Genomic DNA, 22,585 nt, shown 5'->3' with positions numbered 1-22,585 from the left:
AAAAAATGAAAAAAATATGAAGAAGATGGATTCTCAGCAGGAGAGAGAAGAGATGGACAATTAATTATTCCATCTCTTGACTCACTCTATGTCCCCATATAGCTCATATTGTATTACTTCAAAAACGACAATACTTTAATAATAACTACCCAATTGTCAAAATAAAGTAAATATAATCATAATAATAAAATAATGTGTAACAGATGGAAAGGCACATGCATGTAAAAAGTATCAGACATAATATACACCCTAGGTATTAGTACTCCTAAACGGAAGTTGATGTTTCTTATCTCATGATAAATCTGTCAAGACTCGTTTATAAAGGCATTAACATCTACTTCCACGTTCATGCCTTGAGGAAAAAAGGTCTGTAGTTCATACGCCCAGAACATTTCAAGGCGAGAGACCCCTCTGATTTTGGCCCCTCCCCTCCACGGCGGGACGTATTTGTCTATAATGACAAATTGTGAACCAGTGGGGTTACTATTATGATATTGCTTGTAATGTCTGGGTACCGTATGCTTAGAGTCCCTGCCTTTGATTAGAGCAATATGTTCCCCTACCCTTGTTGTAAACGTTCTGGTGGTACGACCAATGTATTGTCTACGACAAGGGCATGTGATAAGATATACTATGTATTTGGTACTACACGTGCAAAAAGATTTCACTGTATATCTTTTCCCCGTGACTGTAGATGTGAATTCTGTGACTTTACGTCCTTCCAGGTTATTGTGCAAACATACCACACATTTTCTACACGGGTAAAAGCCTGTCATGTTATGGAAAAAAGAAGGCCGGGATGGTGGATTTATAACATTGGGGGCTATCTGACCCTGTAGAGATGGTGCTCCCCTAAATATAATCTTGGCCTCTTCTGGCAATGACCCGCCCAGAATGTTATCATGTCTCAAGACATCCCAGTGTTTTTTTACAATGCTTTTAATTTGTTTGTGCTGGGTTGAGAAAGATGTTATCATTGCCCATTTAAACTTTTCATCCGGTTCTTTTTTTGGCTTTACCTCGAGTAAAGTTTTCCTTTCAATATTCATGGCTCTCTGGATCTCAAAATCCAGGTTGGCGTTGTCATACCCTTTGTCTATAAATTTTTGTTTAAGGACACCTGCTTGTGTGATAAATAATTCCGTGTCCGTGCAGTTCCTACGGAGCCTGAGAAATTGGCTGCGAGGAACAGCACTTAACCAGGATCTATGATGGCAACTGGTGGTGGGAATAAAACCATTACGGTCAGTGGGCTTAAAGTAGGTGTTAAATTTAAATTTTCTGTCTACTATTTCTATCTCCAAGTCCAGGAAATGTATCTTGGTCCTGCTTGTATGACGAAACGCGTCGGGAGGACTCCACTGCCGCCATTTTACTTGCAAGCGCTTTTTATTCTGAAATGTAAGTGTTTTTCCTTTTAATAAATTTTTTATGGTTTACGGAATTACGCTATGAGCCCCTTCTTCATTACATGTGGGTAATGTCCGTTGGTGTCCGAGCTTCCATATGAAGAAGACCTCTTTGGGATAGCAACGTTACAACTTCACCATTCACCAGCCCTTGGTTCCCTACCTTCATTGCCAGTGAGCAATCCAAGCCTGTTTGACCCATATAGCGTATGCTAGGTGGGTCCCAACTTTCTGGTAAGCCTCCAGTCATCCTAGGTGGCGGTTTCGCACAAGGGTCTGTCAGCACATGTTGGATTACATACAGAAATCTCTCACGAGTATATGTTTTGGAATTTATCACCATTGCGAAATTTATGTTCACCGTATCTGCACATTCAGTTTTGGACTTTATTGCCATTTTTACATCCTGTTATCACTTTTGGTGACCCTAAGGCTTTATAACATAAGTGTTCTATATGTATGAATGTTCACAAAGTATACAAAACACTATCTTTTCACAATTCATTTTGCTATTATATGTGGTATAGCAATATTTTCTTTCTCATTTTTTAGCGCTACACTTGGTTATATATGATTTATTACAAATTTTCTATTTGTTGTGTTAGCTGCTTACATCTATGACTTTTTTGGAGTAAGCGCATGGTTTATAGGTTTTTTACAGACAGCAGCTCCTGTGTCCTCCATGCGTCTCCTCCCCTCCTAATGATAGGCATCCAATCGTAGCGCCTGTCTTTTCAGCCAATCAGGTGACGGGTAAAATACCCATGCACCTTATTGGCGGAGAGGCGGTTCAGTGTTAGGAAAAGAGAATATCAATTCTCTTTTCTAACACACCTGGGTGGACTGCGAGTGCAATGCTTTGCACGTGCGGTTCACCTCTTTTGAAGCCTATTAGAGCCTATGGCTCTAATCAGGTGCTTCAAAAATACACCCCCGCCGCTGGAATTCAGGCATCCAAAAAGGGACGCCTGAATAGGGGGTGGTGGGCGATAGCCATGGATAGATTCATGCAATGCATAAATCTATCCATTATACATAGATGGGGTGGCTGGAGAGAGGGGGCGGCCCCTATGCCCCCTTAATGGACGCACCACCACTGCTGCTGATGTCACCGGGAATCCTCGGTTACATAATTATTATTATAGTGCCAACAGTTTGTGCAGCACTTTACAGTATAAAAGGGTACAGGGCAATTACAATACATTTCAATACAGAAGGAATAGGAGAGCCCTGCTCATGGAGCTTCCAACCTCTAGGGAGGGGGATGTGGTACGAAAGGTAATAGCTGCCGGAATGATCTGATAGAGGTGACCCAATTACAGTATATAGGTGAAGGTGGGGTAGGGTTCCCTAAATAAATGAGTCTTCAAGGATTGCCTAAAGATGGACAGGGTAGGAGCTAACTGGACATACTGGGGTCGGGAGTTCCAGAAGGTGGGGGTGGTTCTGGGGAAGTCCTGAAGGTGAGCATGGGAGGAGGTAGCAAGAGAGCTAGAGACCAAGATGTCTTGGGAGGAGCAGAAAGAACAATTTGGGCAATGTTTTGAGATGAGTGTGTTGACATCACTGCTCACATATAGCCACTGTCCAGTGCTATTTTTCTATTTTCCTCAAATGTATGCTACACGCAAGTGGAAGCCAGTGATCACTTAGTTATTTGTAACTTTGTTGCAAGTTTGTGATATGCATTTATGAATGCAGTCCAGAACTTCACCGGCACCAGGATTTACATGACTGCATCACCTTTGATCCGGCATCTCAGTCCAGGATGTAGGTTGTGACTCCGGATGATATTGAATACACCTCTCTTTTAATATAATTCTTCAGGTATGGTCTTTGATGTCACTGTTCACAGCTTTGCCTATATCTCCTCTTCAGATCTTGCCATTTTGCGAGTACCTCGTTATGTGTTTGAAGGCGATATCCTACACCTCAAATGCGACAGCCGTCTTGATGTGAATACCACCAAAGCCATGGTGACATTCTACAAGGACTTTAAATTAATAAAAGGCAAAAGCAAAGAGACTTCTTTATTTTTTGGAAAAGTTGATAATAGCATGTCTGGAAAGTATAAATGCTCAAAAGAAGCCTACTTAAATGATATTCTGAAGACTAGTGAAGATGAGGAAAACATTGAGATTACAGGTAATATTTCCTTACCCTAATTAATGTAGGTCTACTTTTGTTTTTTGATGGGCCTGCTTATGTTTTTAGAAAAATATATCCCTTGTTACAAATACAATGTATCACATAGAGATAGCTTTATTTTCTGTTGCTATCTGATTTTGATTGCCCAACTGGTGCCCAGTCCTCCCTACAATGTAACTATTGGTTTTTATAAAAGTATGGAAATTACAGCCAGGTCCGAAAACCTCATAAGTAGTATCCTTCAATTACAAACTTATCTTACCTTTACAAAATGAATATCTCTCACATACAGACATGCAACAGAGATATGCAGGACAACCAAAAAACTTCTAGCTTTCAAATCGACCACAATTGACCTACTTGGGTCAATGGGAAGAAACTGATAAAATCATTTGACAGGAGACTAGAATGTTCTGTGCTGACCCGCAACAGAAGGAATCACCCACCAATAACATGGCTGCCACGCTTCCAGGACCAGCGTGGAGCGCAAGCCAATAGGACGATGTCTCGTGGCAGGGAGCCCCTGAAGATCGGTTTGACGAAGGAATGCATGCTCTAAAACGCTATCATGTACCTGGTGCTGGAGGCCAATGGCGAGAGGGCTTTCTTTGTGGCTAAGCTCCAGTTCCCTGAAGGTGAAACAGGAGGAGTCAGGCTCAAAGAAGCATGAGTTGCCTGCTGGAATAGCTTGCAGGGGTGTTATGACTGGAGATGTCCAGGTACTCAGATAAGACACCAGAATAGTGTCTGCAGACAGGTGGCACCCATGGGAAGCAACAGTATTCAGGCAGAGCAGGAGTCATGAGAGAAGCCAGTTCAATGCCAGGGTCAGGTACTGGGTGTGGACAAGAACAAGCGTGGTCAGGAGGGTAGCCAAGATCATACACAGAAGAGCAGGATAAGACAGTCCATTTAACAAGCCGAGGTCAGATCAGTGGTATACAGAAGACAGGCCCAGGGGCAAGCCGAGTTGGTAATGGGTATTCTTAGATGCAAGGGTATCACAGGAACAAACACACTGGAGAACTGAAGATAAACCAGCAATCACAAAGAGGAACTGGCTCCCTTATAAAGGCCATTTGGCGCCAGTCCATTCGTGCATACAGCGGTCTGTCAGTGCGCATGCGTGCACACACCTGTGCTCCAGCAGCATTTGTGCGCACCGGCGTGCATTTGTGTGGCCATGTAACATACTGGCAGGAATGCCAGGTCTTCATGAGCGTCTGCTGCAGATAGAGTCCTGACCAATGCGTTATGGTCCCCTGCTGTGTGACGTCATCCTGTTCGCTTGTGCTCCACTCTGGTTCCAGGAATGTGGCATCCATCTTTCTTAGCTTGTCCCCATGTCTAAGGCACATGTAAAACCAGGTGCAAGCTAACCTTACTTTCAAGGCACCTCTGTGTTCTGGAAATGTACATTCCTATTGATCAGTGGAGTCATTTACTTAATTAAAAGGCCAATAAGGAAGAACACTTGTGGAAGGACCAAACTTTTGGTCAATATTTGCATAGTAGAGCAACAGAATTTTGGGGGATACATAACCTCTTTGAAGATAAAGGCAACATGAGGTCACTGTTCTATGGACCTGGAACCTCCTTTCAAGAGGATAAAGGTGTCGGAAGCCCTACCACCTCTGACATAAGCATATGGGAGACCTGAAATTTGCCCCTGAGGTTTCCTACCTTTCTATTGTGCCAGAATAACACATTTTTTCTTTATTTTATTTTCCAGAGTTGTTTTCCCCACCAGAACTTAAGATATACCCAAACCCCATCCAGGTGGGTTCCAACATGACCCTGACTTGTGTCACTGTTCTTCACCCTCTAAGAGCAGCTACAGAATTGCAATTTGCTTTCTATAGGTATGGATGGCATGTTAGAGGGTTCAGCTCATCAAATACTTTCACAATCCCCTCTGTAAGCCATAAGGATTCTGGTGATTATTTCTGTGAAGTGCAAACATCGACCAGCAGTGTTAGGAAGATGAGCAAATTGGTATCTATTAAGGTACAAGGTGAGAGTAAAACATACAGCACAATCAATGCAAATAAGAAAAATGTTAACATTCAGTAAAGAAAAAAAAAATCAGAATTGAAATTTGGAGTGTTATAATATTAATTATTTAAAAAAAAACATCTACCACCTGTGTATTCCACTTGGCATCAAACTATCAAAAAGTTCCGATAGACATGTGCAATTTGTTTCCTTATTCATTTTGTTTTTTAACAAATTTCGAAAATTTGTTAATTCAGAAATATCTGAATGAACGAAAACCCGTTTAACAAACTTTTCCAAATATTCGTAAAATTCAATATTCGAAAATTCGTAACTTCGAAAAAATTTGTAAATGTGAAAAAAATTGGAAATTCATGAATTTGGAAAAAATTTGGAATTTTGCAAATTCGAAAAAAAATCGGAAATTCGTAGATTCGAAAAAAAAACATCGGAGATTCGGAAAATCTAAAATAATCGGAAATTTGGAAATTCAAAAACCTGAAAATTCGAAAATCTGAAAAATAATAATTAACAAATAATAACTTAACTATTACTAACTATTAAATTATAGGTATTGAAATTTCCTTTCAAATTTGGCTGTTAGTGAATGTAACGAATACAAATTTATCCGAAATTACTAATTACCTGAAATAATGCCGTATCTAAACGAATGGAACGTAACAAATTTATAATAATAAATTACAATAATAATAATAAAAAAAAATGTATTGTTATTATTTATTATTAATTTGTTCTGTTCTATTTGTTTAGATGTGTAATTCGTTATTTTGGATAATTTGTAACTTCGGATAAATGATTACGCTCACTAACAACCAAATGTGAAAGGAAATTCCAATACCTATAATTTAATAGATGTGTATTATTAGTTAGTTAGTTATTATTTTAGATTTTCTAATTTTCGGGTTTTCTAATTATCGGATTTTCATTCTTCTTATTATTATTATTATTATTTATTGTTACGTTCCATTTGTTTAGATGTGGCATTCGTTATTTTGCAGCACTCATTTGCGGCAGATGCGGCATTCTTTTTGACCCCAGGTCTTGCAATAAAGAGGACCTGTCAAGCTTTTTTCTATTACATGGGATGTTTACATTCCTTGTAATAGGAACAAAAGTGAGTAATTGTTTTTTTTTTAAGGGACAGCGTAAAAATATAAAATAAAATAAATAGGAAAAAAATGTTCTAAAGTGCCCCGCCTCGCCGAGCTCGCGGGCAGAAGCGAAATCATACGTAAGTCACCCCCGCATATGTAAACAGTGTTCAAACCACACATGTGAGGTATCGCTGTGATCATTAGATCAAGCACAATAATTCTAGCATTAGACCTCTTCTGTAGCTCTAAACATGTAACCTGTAAATATTTTTAAAGCATCACTTATGGAGATTTTTAAGTACCGTAGTCTGTCGCCATTCCACAAATGTGCGCAATTTGCGAGCATGACATGTTGGGTATCTATTTACTCGGCGTAACATCATCTTTCACATTATGCAAAAATATTTGGCTAACTTTACTGATTTTTTTTTATTAAAAAAAAAGTCTTTTTTTAAATAAATGATTGCCATTTTATTCTCTAAAAATGAATGAAATGAAAATGAAAACAAATGAATTTTTCGGCAGTGCACATGTCTAAGTTCCAATAATGGGAGCTGTCATGACTTCTGCAAGAACACCATATTCAGTGCTTTTTTAGTGCCACAGCAACATTTTTAATTAATCATTAAAAGAGAAACATGAAAGGAGATTCCAATACCTATAATTTAATAGTTAGTAATACTTAAGTTATTATTAGTTAGTTATTATTTCAGATTTTCGAATTTCTGAATATTCAATTTTTTTTCAAGATTTCCGAATTTCAGATTTTTTTCGAATTTCAGAATTTCTGATTTCTTTTTTCGATTTTCTGATTTTTTTTTTATTTTCTGTTTTCAGATTTTTTTCAAATTTCAGATTTTTTTGAATTTACAATTTTTTCAGAATTTACAATTTTTTTTCGAATTTACGAATTGCGATTACAATGAATGACCTGAAAAAACAAAACAAAAAAAAAACGGATAAAATGAAAACTAAAACAAATTAATTTTTCGGCAGTGTGCATGTCTAAGTTCCAAATATGGGAGATTTCATGACTTCTGCAAGAAGTTCTGAACACCATATTCAGTGCTTTTTTAGTGCCACAGCAACATTTTGAATTAATCATTAAAAGGGAAACGTGAAAGGAAATTCCAATACCTATAATTTAATAGTTAGAAATACCTAAGTTATTATTAGTTAGTTATTATTTCAGATTTTCGAATTTTCGAATTTCTGAATATTCAATTTTTTTTCGAATTTCAGATTTTCAGATTTTTTTAAAATTTCAGATTTTTTTGAATTTACAATTTTTTCAGAATTTTTTTTCAGATTTTTTTTCGAATTTACGAATTGCGATTACAACAAATGACCCGAAAAAAAAACCAACAACAAAAAAAAAAAAAAAACGAATGAAATGAAAACTAAAACATATGAATTTTTCGGCAGTGCACATGTCTAAGTTCCAATAATGGGATCTGTCATGACTTCTTCATGAAGAAGTTCTGAAGAAGTTCTGAACACCATATTCAGTGCTTTTTTAGTGCCACAGCAACATTTTGAATTAATCATTAAAAGGGAAATGTGAAAGGAAATTCCAATACCTATAATTTAATAGTTAGTAATACTTAAGTTATTATTAGTTAGTTATTATTTCAGATTTTTGAATTTTCGAATATTCAATTTTTCTTTCGAATTTCCAAATTTATATATACAGTATATAATGTTTGGGGGTTCTAAGTAATTTTCTAGCAAAAAATACTCATTTAAACTTGTAAGCAAAACGTTCTAAAAAAGGCCGGGTCTATCTGGAAATTTCTAATTGTTTTCTTTTGCTTTTATTTTGTTAGTGGTTGAAAAGCCAGAGGTGGTTTTCTACTTAAACTGGGACAAGTTTTTGAGAACAGATTCGATTACAATACAGTGTGTCTCTTTGGGGACAATTAAATTCGGCCAAACATATACCTGGTACAAAAATAATAATATCATGACCAGAAATCGCCAGTCATTTGCGATTTATAGTGCAGCTGATAATGACATTGGAAATTACCAGTGCCAAGCCGGTTCTGGAGAAAAAAGTGATCCGGTACACCTCGATGTTTTCTTTGGTAAGTCAAAATCAGAAAATGACATAAAAGTAAGTGATGGGAAAATAGTTTAAGTCAAATCTATCCAGTTGTATAATACAAAAATGTTGACCATAGAAGTATTCAAGGATACTTATTGTATTTAAGATGCAAATTTTCATTGTAAGTTCTCAACTCTAACTAAAAGCTCTAACTACCCTCTTGGCCATGTCACTCAATCCTCATTGGCAATGGCTCCCATGCTGGACTAACGTTTGGGTCTCCATCTTCATTTACATTTAGATACACCCATTACTCTACCAATTATACCAAGCCAACTATTAATCTACACCAGGCAAGTGCAAGCCAAAAATAAAAAGATGAACATAAATAGCTCAAAAAAGCTAAAATAACAAAACCCGTTTTTGCAATATTCGTCTTCAGTCCACAGATTTCCACCACAGTACCTTTTTCTGCCACTAGATGTCCTCAGTCTGATGCACTCAACTCACTTTCTTTGAGCCCAGGCCATCCCCGACAGCCCCCCTACCTGTGACTGAACAGTGAAAGGGGAAGCAGCACAGCGATGAGCTCATCTCCCTGTCCCTCTGCTCTCTTCTCCCATCAGCATGTTCCTTATCAGCACATGATCTTATTGGCTTTTTGTACTACTTCTTCCTCTTGCAGTCCAGCCCTGATGCACTCAACTCACTACCTTTTTCTGCCACCAGATGTCCTCAGTCTGAGGCCCTCAACTCACTACCTTTTTCTGCCACTAGATGTCCTCAGTCTGATGCACTTAACTCACTTCCTTTGAGCCCAGGTCATCTCCCTCTCCTGCTGCTCTCTTCTCCAGTCAGCATGTTCCTTATCAGCACATGATCTGCTTCTTCCTCTTGTAGTCCAGCCCTGATGCCCTCAAAGTAATACCTTTTTCTGCCACTAGATGTCATCAGTCTGATGCACGTAACTAACTTCCTTTGAGTCCAGGTACCTGGACTGGCACCCACCTGTGACTGAACAGTGAATGGGGAAGCAGCAACTCACTTCCTTTTTCTGCCACCAGATGTCCTCAGTCTGATGCCCTCAACTCACTTCCTTTGAGCCCAGGTCATCCCGGGCTGACCCCCACTTGTGACTGAACAGTGAAAGGGGAAGCAGCACAGTGATGAGCTCATCTTCCTGTCCCTCTGCTCTCTTCTCCCATCAGCATTTTCCTTATAAGCACATGATCTGATTGGCTTCTTCTACTGCTTCTTCCTCTTGAAGTCCAGCCCTGATGCACTCAACTCATTACTATTTTCTGCCACTGGATGTCCTCAGTCTGATGCACTCAACTCATTACCTTTTTCTGCCACTGGATGTCCTCAGTCTGATGCACTCAACTCACTACCTTTTTCTGCCAGTGGATGTCCTCAGTCTGATGCACTCAACTCACTACCTTTTTTTACCACTAGATGTCCTCAGTCTGATGCACTCAACTCACTTCCTTTGAGCTCAGGTCATCCCGGGCTGACCCCCACCTGTGACTGAACAGTGAAAGGGGAAGCAGCACAGTGATGAGCTCATCTTCCCGCCCCTCTGCTCTCTTCTCCCATCAGCATGTTCCTTATCAGCACATAACCTGATTGGCTTCTTCTACTGCTTCTTCCTCTTGTAGTCCAGGCCTGATGCACTCAACTCACTACCTTTTTCTGCCACCAGATGTCCTCAGTCTGAAGCACTCAACTCAATACCTTTTTCTGCCACTAGATGTCCTCAGTCTGATGCACTTAACTCACTTCCTTTGAGCCCAGGTCATCCCGGACTGTCCCTCACCTGTGACTGAACAGTGAAAGGGGAAGCAGCACAGTGATGAGCTCATCTCCCTCTCCTGCTGCTCTCTTCTTCCATCAGCATGTTCCTTGTCAGCACATGATCTGCTTCTTCCTCTTGTAGTCCAGCCCTGAAGCACTCAAAGTACTACCTTTATCTGCCACTAGGTGTTGTCAGTCTGATGCACGCAACTAACTTCCTTTGAGTCCAGATACCTGAACTGGCACCCACCTGTGACTGAACAGTGAAAGGGGAAGCAGCAACTCACTACCTTTTTCTGCCACCAGATGTCCTCAGTCTGATGCCCTCAACTCACTACCTTTTTATGCCACTAGATGTCCTCAGTCTAATGCATGCAACTCACTTCCGTTGAGCCCAGGTAATCCTGGACTGGCCCCCACCTGTGACTGAGCATTGAAAGGGGAAGCAGCACAGTGATGAGCCCATCTCCCTGTCCCCCTGCTCTCTTCTGCCATCAGCATGTTCCTTATCAGCACATGACCTGATTGGCTTCTTCTACTGTTTCTTCCTCTTGTAGTCCAGCCCTGATGCACTCAAAGTACTACCTTTTTCTGCCACTAGATGTCCTCGGTTTGATGCACTTAACTCACTTCCTTTGAGCTCAGGTCATCCAGGACTGGCCCCCACCTGTGACTGAACAGTGAAAGGGGAAGCAGCACAGTGATGAGCTCATCTCCCTGTCCTGTTCTCTTCTCCCATCAACAGGTTCCTTATAAGCACATGACCTGATTTGCTTCTTCTACTGTTTCTTCCTCTTGCAATCCAGCCCTGATGCACTCAACTCACTACCTTTTTCTGCCAATAGATGTCCTCAGTCTGATGCCCTCAACTCACTTCCTTTGAGCCCAGGTCATCCCGGGCTGACCCCCACTTGTGACTGAACAGTGAAAGGGGAAGCAGCCCAATGATGAGCTCATCTTCCTGTCCCTCTGCTCTCTTCTCCCATCAGCATTTTCCTTATAAGCACATGATCTGATTGGCTTCTTCTACTGCTTCTTCCTCTTGAAGTCCAGCCCTGATGCACTCAACTCATTACCTTTTTCTGCCACTGGACGCTGCACAGTCCCACTATAAGTTGCTGATCACCATCATTACTACTAAAAACCCCAGTGTCAGAATATCTAACTATAGTGCCTTTAAAAAGTATTCATACCCCTTGAAATTTTCCACATTATGTCATGTTACAACCAAAACCATAAATGTATTTTATTGGGATTTTATGAGATAGACCAACACAAAGTGGCACATAATTGTGAAGTGGAATGAAAATGATAAATTATTTTCAAAATGTTTTGCAAAAAAATATGTGAAAAGTGTGGAGGGACATTTGTATGGCGCCCCTCTGAGTCAATACTTTGTAGGACCACCTTTGGCTGCAATTATAGCTGCAAGTCATTTTGGGGATGTCTCTACCAGCTTTGTACATCTAGAGAGTGACATTTTTGCCCATTCTTCTGCAAAATAGCTCAAGCTCTGTCAGATTGCTTAGAGAGTGTCTGTGAACAGCAATTTTCAAGTCTTGTCACAGATTCACAATTGGATTTAGATCTGGGCTTTGACTGGGCCATTCTAACACATAAATATGCTTTGATCTAAAGCATTCCATTGTAGCTCTGGCTGTACGTTTAGGGTCATTGTCCTGCTGGAAGGTGAACCTCCACCCCAGTCTCAACTCTTTTGCAGACTCTAACAGGTTTTCTTCTAAGATTGCCCTGTATTTGGCTCCATCCATCTTCCCATCAACTCTGACCAGCTTCCCTGTCCCTGCTGAAGAAAATCATCCCCACAACATGATGCTGCCACCACCATGTTTCAGGGTGGGGATGGTGTGTTCAGAATGATGTGCAGTGTTAGTTTTCCCCCACACATAGCATTTTGCTTTTAGGCCAAAAAATTTAATTTTAGACTCATCTGACCAGAGCGCCTTCTTCCACGTGTTTGCTGTGTCCCCCACATGGCTTCTCGCAAACTTCAAACTAGACTTCTTATGGTTTTCTTTCAACAATGGCTTTCTTCTTGCCACTCTTCCATGAAGGCCAGATTTGTGGAGTGCACGACTAATAGTTGTCCTGTGGACAGATTCTCCCACCTGAGCTGTGGATCTCTGCAGGTCCTCCAGAGTTACCATGGACCTCTTGGCTTCTTCTATGATTAATGTTCTCTCTGCCTGGCCTGTCAGGTTAGTTGGACGACCATGTCTTGGTGGGTTTGCACTTGTGACATACTCTTTCCATTTTTGGATGATGGATTGAACAGTGCTCCGTGAGTTGTTCAAAACTTGGGATATTTGTTTTATTTCAAAAAGTTTTATTTTGAGGAATAAAAATCATATACAAGATGAATATAAGAGGAACAAAAGAGATACAATGGGACATAATAATTACGTAACTCAGCATGAGTATTTGTTAAATCGGAGAGCCATACCAAGGTATGGCTCTCTTAGCCGCCTTTGATAACGTCGATGACGAAATGCGTAAGACGGGGCTACGCACTTACGTCATTTCCGGGTATGGAGCTAGCGAGCTTGGAACGCAGCTGGACCGCACGCTGCGGGAAAGCTCTTCCTGGTATCGGCTTCACCCATGGTGTAGTGTTTGCGGTTTTTATTCTTGTTCCCAATCGGGGATCAGTTTATTTTAATAAAGCTTTTTAAATTATACTACACTATAAAGTGACATCTTTTCTTATGAGGATTTTTCTCTGGCGATTCCCCTTCTTGGACGTGGGGGTGTAAGGTGTTATGGATGACTGAGCTGGGTACCCTGGGACAGAGGATAACCATATTTCAGCAACCACGGGATACCAACCAAGAGGACGGCATTGGAATCTTATAGTGTCTGTCACCCCTGCAGGGGTATTGGGTGCCGGTGAGTGGGGAGCCAAAAGGGGGAGCACAGAAGTCACGGATATCCTTCTCTGTGGGCACCACAGTCACCAATGTAGTTGGAACTTTGTTCTGATATATATATTTTTGAATATATCACCTTTGATTAGATTTTTTGTATTTTTAACTCCATTTGAATTTTTTATCTCATTTTTTCTTTTTCTTTTTATATTTATTTCTCCTATTGGCTTGCATTTGTCATCTACTTTTGGGACACGTTGGACTAATTACAGAGTTGCACATGCACTATATATATAATTATTAGCACCTAATGGTTAGCACCTGTAACTGATTAATACTTTACACTTGCCCATTACATGCGAATGGGATGTTTTCATAATTTTTTATTATTATTATTATATTTTTTTTCCACATTTTTCAATTTTTTGTTGGTATTAATCTATGTATGAGCATAAGATTTGTTGCACTAATTTATTCTTTGCGTATGGTATTTAATTATCATATCTTTATCAGCATTCACTGTATTCACTTATATACCCCCCACAAGGGAGCGCCACAACCCCTATCTATACTTTGTTACATTCATTAGCCCTTTGAGGGCCTAACCAGGGGAGGCAGCACACCTTTTTCCTTAGCCCTTCTTCTCTTTTGTTTTCTTTTCTTTAATATTTCTCCTCTCTGTCCTCTTCTCCCCTATCTTTCCTCTCCATAGGGGGTTCAGCTTCCCCTTTGCCTTGTTTCTTTCATCCCTAATTTCCCCCCTTTCTTTTTTCCTTTTTTCTCTCTTTTTTCTTTGTCCTAAGCGCAGAGATTTTGTTGTTTTGATAATGTTCATCCCTGAAGTCAGGGTTATTAAACAAATGGGACAGCGGCTTGCTTGCTGAGGTCCGGGCCGTCGACATGCACATAGTGTCCCATAAGGCGAAGTAATGAGATAAGGTAGGGACCATTATTGGACGGCGTTTTTTCAGTGTACACCACAGCAAGAAGTCAAAGGTGTGGTAGGGAACTGCTTGTCTTTCTATTTAAACCCAGTCCGGTTTTTCGAATCTGGAATACACTATTGAAAGCTGGGCTAGTCTGCAAGCCAAATTTTATTGGTGTAGTTGAGGTAGGCTTAGGCCCCCCTTTTCTTATGACAATATAGGGTACATTGAGGAATTCTATATCCGCCCTTTCCCCAGGTGAATTTCAGTAACTTGCTTTAAAAGGATCCAATGTGGTCCCTTTAAATTAGGATGTGGAGGGAGTGGAACAGGTAGAGCCGTCTGGAGAGTAGTGTAATATTTATAGAGTTTATCCGTCCTAGCCAGGATAAGTTATGCTTGTTGGGATATTTTTTTATAACCTAACCCTGCTTTAAACTTCTCCACAACTTCATCCCTGACCTGTTTCGTGTGTTGCTTGGTTTTCATGATGCTGTTTGTTCACTAAGGTTCTCTTAACAAACCTCTGAAGCCTTTACAGAACAGTTGTATTTATATTGAGATTAAATGACACATACATGGACTCTATTTACTTAACAAGTGACTTTTGAAGGCAATTGGTTCCACTAGATTTTAGTTAGGGGTATCAGAGTAAGTGGGGCTGAATACACACCACACTTTCCACATATTTATTTGTAAACTATTTTGAAAACCATTTATTATTTTCCTTCCACTTCACAATGATGTGCCACTTTGTGTTGGTCTATCACATAAAATCCCAATAAAATACATTTACGTTTTTGGTTGTAACATGACTAAATGTGGAAAATTTCAAGGGGTATAAATACTTTTTCAAGACACTGTAATCAGCCTAGGAAACAGAAAGCCTGACTAACAACTAACTATATACAATATATACAAAATGGGGTACATGGATAAATAAGGGGAACTGGAGATGCAAGGAACAGATGGGAAGAGGGAGCCAGGACTGGGATCAGACACAAGAGGAGTAGGAAAGAAGCAGCAGGATACAGCATACAAGGCAGGATCAGGAACAGGATACTGGCTAGCAGTATCTGGCAGCAAGAAAAACAAAACCCTGGAGCAAGAGGCACTAATAGGGGAGGACCTAAATATCCTCCCAGCAGCCAGCATAAGATGGAAACTGATTTCCACCTTATTCTGGCTGCTGGGAGGATATTTAGGTCCTTCTGTTAGTGCCTCTTGCTCCAGTGTTTTGCTTTGCTTTCTGCCTGCTGGGAGACAACTGCTGGTGAACACTGGAATTACAACCCTCGCCCAGGGAATCACAATGCCACCAGCAGGTGATCCAGGTCCAGGCAAAGGGTGTAGAAACTCTGTTCAAATTGTATTGCTCTCTGTGTTTCTGCTGTTATTATTAACCTTCTCTTTGTGTCCTGGTGACTTTTGTCACAAGGTCTGAAAGTGAGTAGTGAGAAAAAAAAATGAATGATATTGAATTGCCTCCAGAAAAGGTTTAGATGGGAAATGTTCCAATGAAGACCCTTAGTTAAGTGGCAACTGTCTCAGAATGGATTTCCCCTCACTTTGGGGAGATCTTTCTTACTTCCTGTTGTGTCTATAGGACAGGAAGTAAAGGGAAAATTTCTCCCAATGGAACATAGATAAAAAAAAAAAAAAATAGGGTTAACCTTTTCTACTCAATACAAAATAAAAACATTGCCTTTAGCTATACTTTATATTCTAAACACCCCCATTCTAAAAAGTTAGATATCTACACCGTTATGGTAAAGCAAGTATATTGTTACTTTTATAGACAGGTTAAATTCTAGTACTTGTAGTTATGGAATGTAATTGTTTTCTACTTATCATGATTGTGCAGAAATATACAGTAGATAAAGATGATGGGAAAATGTTCTAGTATTTTACTGTTAAGAAAAGAGGCTACTTATTCAGATAAATTGATTATTATTGTTATTATTATTAATAATATATTTAAAATAGTCCTTATATTGCACTTATTTTGTTTAGTCTGGCTCATCTTGCAAGCCCCAAACTTTATCCACGAGGGGGACGCTGTCACACTGAAATGTTACATGTGGCGTACCGGTGTAGCCAAAAACACAACATTTTACAAAGATGACAAGATCATAAAATCTGGGGAATATCTTTCGGATTTAAACCTTGGAGTGGTGTCCAAAGATGCAAGTGGAAAATACAAATGCACACGATTTATAAACACCGGTTCAGCTACAAAGCTTTATACCGCTGAGGAATTTATTTCAGTAGCAGGTAACTTTTGAAAACCTTCTCCCAATGTTTTTGTTTCAATCGGGGCTCTGTTGGTAAGCATGGGGCTGTCTACCCAACAGACATGTGCAATTCGTTTAGTTATGGATCGAAATTCAGACAAAATTTCCGTTATTCAGGGATTCGGATGTATCCATAATGTCCGAATCACAATTTCAATGAATCCAAAATAGATTATACCAAAACAATTTATACAAATTTGAATTCTAAAATGAATTTGAATTTGAATATGAATTTGAAATATAAATATATTGCAATTAATACAGTGAGGAATAAAAGTGAAATAAGCTGATGAATCCTACTTATGCTGCTTTATAGAATATAATAAAATAGAATAGATTAGAAAGGAATAAAAAATAATAGAATACACTAGACTACAACAGAATACAACAGAATATAAAATAAAAGAATACAATAGTATAGAAGAGAAAATAAAGGAGTAGAATAGAAAAAAAGAATAAATTAGGACAGAATAGAAAGAATATAGCTGTCTTCCAAAATTGTATTTTTTAAATTTAATTGTCAAAATTTGAATTTTGAATAGAATAAAATGAAATGGAATATACTGTATTTATTGGCGTATAACACTCACTTTTTCACCATGAAAATCAGCTGCAAATAGCGTGTGCGTGTTATACGCCAATACTTCAATTTTAGCTGCCTCGGAGGGGACAGGGAGGGGGTGGGACGAGCGCCGTCAGATTACATACAGTGAGAATCTCCTGTTTACTTGGCGGCCTCTGTAACAGGAAGTCCCGTCTCCTGGGCCGCCACTGGACCACTGTTCTGTCTATCATAGGAAATTCTCACTGTATGTAATCTGTCGGCGCTCGTCCCGCCCCCCTCCCTGTCCCCTCTAGGCTGCAGATGGGCATTGATCAGCCTGCACTGATGGCAATGGTGAGGCTGCTGCACTGATGGCAATGGTAAAGGCTGCTGCATTGATGGCAACAGTGAGGCTGCTGCATTGATGGCAACAGTGAGGCTGCTGCATTGATGGCAACAGTGAGGCTGCATTGATGTGCACTGATGAGGCTGCATTGATGGCACTTGTGATGTCACAGATGGGCACTGATCAGGCAGCATTGATGGCAATGGTGAGGCTGCAGATGGGCACTGACCCTTATTTTGCTTCAAAGTTTCTTATTTATAATTTATGTTTTTTTCCTGAAACTTCCCTCTTAAAATGAATGTGCGTGTTATACGCCTGTGCGTGTTATACGCCGATAAATACGGTAATAGAAAGAATATAGCCATCTTCTGAAATGCAAAATTCTAATTTTAAACAGAATAGAATAAAATAGAAAGAATATAGCCATCTTCCTAATTTCAACTGTCAAATTTTGAATAGTATAGAATAAAATGGAAATAATTCCAAATCCGAAAATTCAAATTGATTAGAAAGTAATGCATATATGAAACTAATCCGAATATACGGAACACATTCCAAAAAGCAATCATTCTAACACAATGAATATGACGAAACAAAATTATTAACTTAGCAAAAAAAAAACACAACAAATTTTTTCGTTGTGCACATCTCTATCCAACACTGTATACATGCTTACAGGAGACAAGAGAAAAGGCACGGCCTCATTAATTATTTCCGTTACTTCATTGTTCCATTTGTATGGGTAGAGAGGTGTTCTTGACCAAGAAGTTCAGCTTAAATGTAATGGCAGTAAAGGACCTGGTAATGCTGTCTTTTTGAATAGTCACAGGAAAGGTAGACCAGAATTGCAAATTGGTAGGTGAAACTATTTATATGTATGCAATGTAACTGTTTATTTAGTTGACTGATTAGAGTACAACTTTAAGTTTACATTTTAAAAGGTTTAAACCAATAAAGTACCAATAGCTGATTGTGATCTGTAATACACAATATGGGCAAATGCTTGTAGACCTTTTACTATATCATCTATTCCATCTTATTGGACATCCCATTCCAAAACCATTACTATGGAGTTGCTCCCCCTAATGGATATAATTAATGGATGGATATAATAGACTTCACTCTTCTTGAAAGGCTTTCCACAAGATTTTGGATTGTGTTTCTGGGTAAGTGTCCCAAGTACTTACAGTATATTGGATAAGAAGACCTGACTTGCATATTGGACAGGAAGACCTGACTTGCATTTGGAATTCAAACTTATCCCAAAGGTGTTCATGGATTTGTGCTTGGGCCACAGTCATGCTGGACCAGAATAGGGTCTCCTCCAAACTGCTGCCACAAGGCTGGAAGAGCACAGTTGTCTAAAATGTTTATATTGTAGTGTTATCTGTACCCTTTACTGAATATTCCAACATTCAGTCATTTGGAGAGGGTTTAAATACTTTTGCTCATATATGCTTTAAACTATTTAGGTAAAATGTTTAAAAGAGTTGACAGTGTAGACATTAAAAATTGATTGTAGTAGATGAGCTTCAACTGATATGATATTAACTAGAAAGTAAAACAGATGTCAGGTTTTGCCTTTTGCTCTCTGCTGAGTAGAGATAAGTCCACACCAAGGTCGATAGATTTACTGTACAACATGGACCATCTAGGCAATGTAAAAGTGAGATAAAAAGATATTTATTTTTTATCTTATGGCTGGTTTATTTAATTACAACTCTCACCCGTATCTCCTGTATTTCATTTTCTAGATCTTTTTTCACCCCCGGAAGTATTAGTCAGCCCATACTCAATGAATGAAGGTGCGGACATGACTCTCACCTGTCACGCCGTCCTCAGTCCCCGGAAACAGTCTACAGAATTGTTTTTTACTTTCTACAAAGATGGGCAGCAAGTGCAGAACCGCGGTGTATCAGAGAAGTACGAGATTCAGTCAGTGCAGCCAAAGGATTCTGGGAATTATACCTGTAAAGTGTCTAATAAACAAGGAACTGTGACCAAGACAAGCAAAGAGACCTCCGTTCAAATACAAGGTGTGTATAGAACATAGGCTTCTATTTAGAAGACTGTTTATGAAATTGCAGATGTTATTAGAAGGTCAGCTCTACTCAAGGGATTTGTGTACTTGGTGTACTAAACTAAGGGAAAATTCCTTTGCAAAGTGAAAATTCTGTTGCAAATTGAACAGTTTGTTACCTTTAGTAAATAAACTCCTAAATATCCTGATTAGAAATTAGCTGAATTACAGATTTTGTCTTCTTTTGAGAAATTTGCCTTACATTTTATCATGCAGACCCTTTGGGCAAAATTTGAATGACAAAAAAAAATTGCATTATGTTTTCTAACAAATACAAGTTATTATCCAATAAACACTGGCATAGTGATCAAACAACTTTGTTTATAAACAAAGGGTTAGGTTTAGTAATACGGTTAGAGCTATCATTAGTACAGAGCCACATTAATGCTGACATATGCTTGGCAGGTTTTTGGTTTCATTCAGACCAAATGGTCAAACTTGATATAGAAATTGATTGAAACGCCTTTTTTGGCTTTTGGCCATTTTTTTACTCAAAACTAAGGATGAACGAAGTATTCGGTTTGCAGCACTTAAGGCACCTGTGTATCCTTACCAACCACTGATGTCACCTGGCCTATAACACTTACATGACTGGTAATCTCCAGCCACGTAAGCAAAGAGGCAGGGACAGGGAGTGACATAATTTGCTAAATATGGCCACATGCCCATATTTGGCCTATACCATTGCCCAAATATAGCCATGACCATATTTGAGTAATCATGTCACCCCTACTCCTGCCTATTCCATTATATTGCCAATAACAGCTTGGGGAGCTGGTCAAAAACTTTATGTTTTTGTTACCATAGAGAAGGTCTCCCCGAGCACTTGCCCCATGTATGATCCTTAAAGTGTAGAAGCTTGAAACTAAATGTAGAGTGGGATGTTCCCGCGGTTGCTGGAATATGATGAGCACAGTCCACAGTGAAGAAGGAGGAAAACCATAGCATTAGGGAGCAGTTTTCAGTGTTCAGTAAAAGTAGTGGGATCCATCCCCTCTACCCCTTCAAGGAGGCCCAGGATATACAAGTTATTCTGATGGTTAAAGTTTTATGAATCCTCTGCTAGGTTTCCAAAGATTTCATTTTTAGTGTGTTTGAGTCAGCAGCATGATTAGTCTCTCTACCTTCAGTGGAGAAGACCTGCTGTTCCACCTCTGCAATATACTCTCTGAAGGTGTCTATGTCCCTCCTATTGAGCCCAATTTTCGACTGCAGGTTTAAATTTTAGTAATCGGGGTGACTGGCAAGTAGGTATGACATTCATAACTGCTGTGAGGTACTCAGTGCCCTGCTGCTGTGAATCCAGAGGCTCAATCTGTGTGAATGTGAATGCCATGTGAATAGTAATGGCACCTGTGTTGGCTTCCCCCACCAGGTCCTGGGAGTCAGCAAGGGCACCAGTGTAGTGGATAGTGGCTTGATTATTCCTTCTGGTCATGACCCAGTGGCAGCAATGAGGTAGTGAAAGCAGTGGTGGCTGGTGCTCAATTTTTTTGGGGGGGCGGCAAACCAACACCACCCCCCCGGCAGGAGATATGGGGGGTTTCTCCTCATGGGAGATGGACATGAAGGCAGGGAACACCAGCATCACCCTCTCCTCGTGGGAGACTACCCCCCCCCATGGGAGATAGGTGTGAAGGTGGCGATCACCGACATCACTCTCTCCCCCTCGCGCGAGACGGACGGGATGGATGAGAAGGCGGAAGGCCTCCTTAACTTAGGAGGCAGATGCCCAAGATGACACTCTGATCTCCTGTTCTCCTCCCTCCCCTGTTCGAGCCAGGGAAGTGCTGGATGTGGCTGAGCTGCTGCGGGTGAGCCATCCCTGGAGACCTCTCTACTGTCTACTGTGTGCTTCATCTCCTGGCTGAACAGGAAGTGGGTCCTGAGACTCCCTGGCCAATCGGTGCTTCATCTCCTGGCTGAACAGGAAGTGGGTCCTGAGACTCCCTGGCCAATCGGTCTCAGGAGCCAATGCTTGATAGGCCAGGAGGAGGACCAGGAAGACAATAGCAAATATAAATTTGCTATTGTCACACAACTGGGTGGGATTGGGGACATCACATCCTTTTTGAAGCCAATTAGAGCCTCAGGCTCTAATCATGTGCTTAAAAAAAAAACATTGAAATCCATGCTTCCAGTGCCCTGCATGCAGATTAGGAGGCCGGATGCATGGATAGAGGGAGCAGCGCCCTGCGCCCCTTATGCACAGGCTGCCACTGAGTGAAAGGTGTTCTAGGGTAGGGGAGACTTACTGCACCCTTAGAATGGAGGATAACAATTTTGGCTCTGAGAGCTCTGCTAAAAGCAGCCTTAACCCAGTGCCATCACGGACATGCCCTCTGTGTTTTTATTTAGTTTATTTTGCTTAATAATATTATAAACATTGCTTGCACCGGTAAATGTTCTCCAGGGCAGTGCCCATTGAAGTTCGGCAAACCCTGCTTGAACCAAACCCAGGTACAGTAAGTGACCGCGATATTGTGTCAATCTCGCCGCTGTTATCGGCGAGATTTGACACCTGCGAGCCCCGTCATGAGAGCCAGTGCCGAGATGGCTCACTCATCGGGAAAAGAAAACTTTTTTTCCTTTCGCGATGAGCGGCAGGCAATGCTGACAGCTGTCTGGTATGAATCCTGAGGGGGAATGCCGCGCCAAATTTTAAATGAAAAAACCGGCGTGGGTTCCCCCCAGGGGCATACCAGGCCCTTAGGTCTGGTATGGATTGTAAGGGGAACCCTCTATGCCGAAAAATCGGCGTGGGGGTCCCCCCAAAATCCATACCAGACCCTTATCCGTGCACATAGCCCGGCCGGTCAGGAAAGGGGGTGGGGACGAGCGAGTGCCCCCCCTCCTGAACCGTACCAGGGTGCATGCCCTCAACATGGGGGGTGGGTGCTTTGGAGGAGAGGGGCGCCCTGCGGGCTCCCCCACTCCAAAGCACCTTGTCTCCATGTTGATGAGGACAAGGGCCTCTTCCCGACAACCCTGGCCATTGGTTGTTG

General features: G+C 40.5%; 1 protein-coding gene across 3 annotated transcripts in view; it reads left to right on the top strand.

Moving 5' to 3' along the window:
• Positions 1-22,585, top strand: part of LOC141116935 (Fc receptor-like protein 5) — an 82,587-nt gene that overhangs the window by 19,214 nt on the left and 40,788 nt on the right. For all 3 annotated transcript variants that reach the window (XM_073609444.1, XM_073609442.1, XM_073609443.1), the window contains exons 5-9: positions 3,288-3,554; positions 5,290-5,571; positions 8,494-8,751; positions 16,330-16,590; positions 19,255-19,536. In XM_073609444.1, the coding sequence (XP_073465545.1) occupies positions 3,288-3,554; positions 5,290-5,571; positions 8,494-8,751; positions 16,330-16,590; positions 19,255-19,536 (1,350 nt within the window). The remainder of the gene's footprint in view (positions 1-3,287; positions 3,555-5,289; positions 5,572-8,493; positions 8,752-16,329; positions 16,591-19,254; positions 19,537-22,585) is intronic.

Source organism: Aquarana catesbeiana, linkage group LG13, assembly GCF_042186555.1.
Source record: "Aquarana catesbeiana isolate 2022-GZ linkage group LG13, ASM4218655v1, whole genome shotgun sequence".
NCBI lineage: Eukaryota > Metazoa > Chordata > Amphibia > Anura > Ranidae > Aquarana > Aquarana catesbeiana.
The sequence above is the reverse complement of the archived record's forward strand: the minus strand, read 5'-3'. Positions and strand labels throughout refer to the sequence as shown.